This window comes from Sciurus carolinensis, chromosome 12, assembly GCF_902686445.1.
Source record: "Sciurus carolinensis chromosome 12, mSciCar1.2, whole genome shotgun sequence".
In the NCBI taxonomy this organism is placed as follows: Eukaryota; Metazoa; Chordata; class Mammalia; order Rodentia; family Sciuridae; genus Sciurus; species Sciurus carolinensis.
In genome coordinates, this window is record NC_062224.1 from 35,397,928 (window position 1) to 35,402,368 (window position 4,441).

Consider the following 4,441-nt stretch of genomic DNA (forward strand, 5'->3'; position numbering starts at 1 on the left):
TCAATCATGGTACACTCTATCTTTTTAATATGTTTTTGTATGCAACTTGCCAGAAATTTAAGAATTTTTGTGTCTGTGCACATCAGAGTTTTTGGTCTACAGTTTTCTTTCCTCGTGTCTTTGGCTTTGGTATCAGGATGATACTAACTTCATAAAATTAGTTTGGATTGAACTACTATAAACATTGATGTGGCTGCATCACTGTAGTATGCTGATTTTAAATTCTTTGGGTATAGGCCAAGGAGTGGGATGGCTGGGTCAAATGGTGGTTTCAGTCTAAGTTTTTAAGGAATCTCCACACTGCTTTCCAGAGTGACTGCACCAATTTGCAACACCACCAGCAATGTATGAGTGTACCTTTTACTCCACATCCTTGCCAACACATATTGTTGCTTGTATTCTGGATAATGGACATTTTAATTGGAGTGAGATGAAATCTTAGGGTAGTTTTGATTTGCACTTCTCTTATTACTGGAGATGTTGAACATTTTTTCATATATCTGTTGAATGCTTATAGATTCTCTTCTGTGAAGTGTCTGCTCATCTCCTCAGCCCATTTATTGATTGGGTTATTTGTATTCTTGGTGCAAAGTGTTTTGAGTTCTTTGTAGATTCTGGAGATAAGTGCAGTCACAATAGCTAGATTGTGGAGCTAACCTAGATGCCCTTCAGTAGATGAATGGATAAAGAAACTGTGGTATATATACACAATGGAATATTATTCAGTCATAAAGAAGAATAACATTATGACATTTGCAGGTAAGTGGATGGAGTTGGAGAATATCATACTAAGTGAAATGAGTCAATTCCAAAAAAACAAAGGTGGAACAATTTCTATTACAAGTGGTTGATGATACATAACCGGGATAGGGGGAGGTAAGGAAAGAATGGAAGAAGGTTGTGTAGACAGAAGTGAGGGGTGGGGAGGGCTGGGGAAGGAAAGATAATAGAATGAGACAAAAATCATTACTCTATGTACATGTATGAAGATGCAAATGGTATGACTATACTTTGTGTACAACCAGAGAAATGATAGTTATACTCCATTTGTGTAAAATGAATAAAATTTTTTTAAAAAGTTAAACACACACAAAAAATTAATTTGGATGGTTTCCCTCCTTCTCTGTTTCATGGAATACCTCAAGGAGTATTGGTATAAGTTCTTCTTTGAAAGTCTTGCAGAACTCAGCTGAGAATCCTTCTGGTTCTGGACTTTTCTTGGTTGATAGGCTTTTGATGACTTCTTCTATTTCACTGCTTATAATTGATCTGTTTAAATTGTGTATGTTGTCCTGATTCAGTTTGGAAGGATCATATGTTCTATAAATTTGTCAATATCTTCAAGATTTTCTGTTTTGTTGGAGTATATATTTTCAAAGTAGCTTCTAATTATGTTACATATTTCAGTAGTGTCTGTCATGGTATTCCCTTTTCCATCACAAATTTCAGTAAGTTGTATTTTCTCTCCTTTTCTTCATTAGTGTGACTAAGGGTTTACCTATTTTGTTTACTTTTTCAAAGAACCAACTTTTTGTTTTGACAATATTTTGAATTGTTTCTTTCATTTCAATTTCATTGATTTCAGTTCTGATTTTAGTTATTCCCTGTCTTCTACTTTTGGTGTTGCTTTGCTATTCTTTTTTTTTTTTATTGTATACAAATGGGATACATGTTGTTTCTCTATTTGTACATAGAGTCAAGGCATGCCATTTGTGTAATCGTACGTTTACATTGGGCAATGATGTTTGATTATTTTTTTCCCTTCCCCCCTACCCTTCCCCCCCCTCTTTTCCCTCTATACAGTCCTTCTTTCCTTCATTCTTACTGCTCTCCTTATCCCTAACCCTAAACCTAATGCTAACCCCTCCCACCCCCCATTATATGTCCTCATCCGCTTATCAGCGAGATCATTTGTCCTTTAGTTTTTTGAGATTGGCTTATCTCACTTAGCATGATATTCTCCAATTTCATCCATTTGCCTGCAAATGCCATAATTTTATCATTCTTCATGGCGGAGTAATATTCCATTGTATATATATGCCACAGTTTCTTTATCCATTCATCAACTGAAGGGCATCTAGGTTGGTTCCACAATCTGGCTACGGTGAATTGAGCAGCAATGAACATTGATGTGACTGTATCTCTGTAGTATGCTGATTTTAAGTCCTTTGGGTATAGACCAAGGAGTGGGATAGCTGGGTCAAATGGTGTTTCCATTCCAAACTTTGCTATTCTTTTCCTAGGGTTTTGAGATGTAATATCAGGCCACTTGGTTGTTGACTTTTTATTCTTTTCTTTTTTTTTACCTTAAAAATCTATTTCACACATAACAAGGAGAAACATACTAAGAAAGTGACATAACCACTGTCCAGATACAAAGAAACACCATGGCATGGAGACAATGAAACTATTTATTTTAAAACAAAACCACTAGGAAAATATATCACAGCCTTGACAGAGCAAACAGATGGGCTACATTATTATTTGAAGTAATAAGTTGGTAAACAGAAAACATGCTCCTTATTCAGAAGATAAGGTGCCATGCTGGGGCAAGAACATTGCCTGTTGCAAAGGCCCCAGGCAAAAATGGTATTTGGTAATGTGTGGGGTGCCCCTCCTTTACTTTCAAAGAGTGGGGTGTGTTTGTGTGTGCGCGCGTGTGTGTGTGTGTGTGTGTGTGTGTGTGTGTGCGCGCGTGCGTGTGTCACAGCTTGTCCTAGTCCAAGTTGTTTACTTTTTGACTTTCCTGTTGTCAGGGGATTATCTCAGTAAGACTCTGTTAATTCAGAGAACTAAGCGAGCAATGCTGTATTTAGGCTTCTGTTCCATGAAAACCATTCTTTTTCCCTTCCAAGTACAGTACTTCATAATTGTCTTAGCTAGGAAACAATCACTATATTACTGTTTATTTCCAGATACTGGTGTATGTATCACAATCAAAATTCCTTTTCAAGGGGGAAAGATTATCTTGTCACTTTGCTGCAGAAAGCCTCAGGATACATATGCTGGTGGTGGATGCTCTACTTTCCATGCTAAATGTGACATTGCCTCTCATGTTTTTGCAGTGATCTCCCAGCTGAGAGTATGCAATAAGAATTTCAAGAAATCTATATCTTGATGGCCATAAAGGGTGTACACAAGGAACCTTTCCAAGTTCTTATCCAAATTACTCTTCCTCTCAAATTCACATCTTAAATCCTCTTAGTGCCTTGTGGATAAAAAAAACAAAATAAAGACCTGGAAACTTTTCCCCCTTTTAGATTACTGATCTCCTGGATTTGTTTTATGGCTTATGGAAAATGGCATAATACTTCTGGTAAATAGGAGGTTGGCAAAAACAGAAACACCTCTCTTCAAACCCCACCAGGTCACTGGTGGTCCAGAAGAACCTGCCATTCTGTGGAAACCTGTGTTGTAAGAATCTGCTTGCTACCTGGGAGGGCTCTGGCTTGGTACAAGGTGGCTTTGTACTCTCAAGACAACCACTTGCCATGTAAAATTTAGGCTCTAAAAGGCTCTTCTTTCACTCAAATTTTAGCACCTTTTTTTTTCCATTTCACTTTCTTGGATCAAAACATAAAGGAATCAGTGTCTAGAGTCAAGTTTTATATGCCTTAAACTTGTTGCCATCCTTAGTTTCTTCATTCATAAACATTGCTTAAAAGACTAATATTCCCATTCCTCTCTTTAAGTAGATTCCTGCTCTCAGCCCCAATGGCCACTTGCAAGAACTTGCATTTCCCAGTGGATGAGAGAGATTCTTCCATCTTCTTAGTCATAGTTGGGATGAGGTGCTGTGGTCATCCACACACTTGGTTACACAACTGGCCAGCTGCTGCTTCATCTGAAGCTCTTTACTTCCAGCATCTATTGAATCTTTGACTGTGTCATTGCAATGCATGGTACACCAAGCCAGATGGTCCTGGAACTTCTCCAACTCACTGGTCACCAAGGTCTGGGCTTGAGCCAGAGGTGCATGGCAACACTCAATGCACTGGTGTACCTGCTGCATGGAATCCTGGCTGTCCTCACAGCAACTGGCACTGCACTGGAACATGAGGCCCTGCATCTTCCAGGTGTTCTCCCTCTCCACACTTTTCATCATGGAGTCCACCACCTTCTGCACCCAGAGCTGCTGTACCTCCACCATGGCAACCCTGTGCTCTTATTTTCTTGAATGTGCTCCATGCATTAAATTCTCATCTTAGTACTCCTTTCATAGTGTCCTACAGATTTTGATGTGTTGTATCATTGTTTTCATTTACCTCTAAGAAAATTTTTATCTCCTCCCTGATGTCTTCTGTTATCCATGCTTCATTCAATAGCATTTTATTTAGTCTCCAGGTGTTGGAGTAGTTTCTGTTATTTTTTTTTATATTTTATCATTGATTTATAATTTTATTCCATTATGATCTTATAGAATACAAGGTAGTATCTCTCT

General features: G+C 38.1%; 1 protein-coding gene across 1 annotated transcript; it reads right to left on the reverse strand.

Annotated features, from left to right (window-relative positions):
* Positions 1–3,775: 3,775 nt before the first annotated feature.
* Positions 3,776–4,150, reverse strand: LOC124961123 (protein FAM136A-like). Its single transcript, XM_047519875.1, has one exon. The coding sequence runs from the start codon at positions 4,148–4,150 to the stop codon at positions 3,776–3,778; it is 375 nt and encodes a 124-aa protein (XP_047375831.1).
* Between the last annotated feature and the right edge of the window lie 291 nt (positions 4,151–4,441).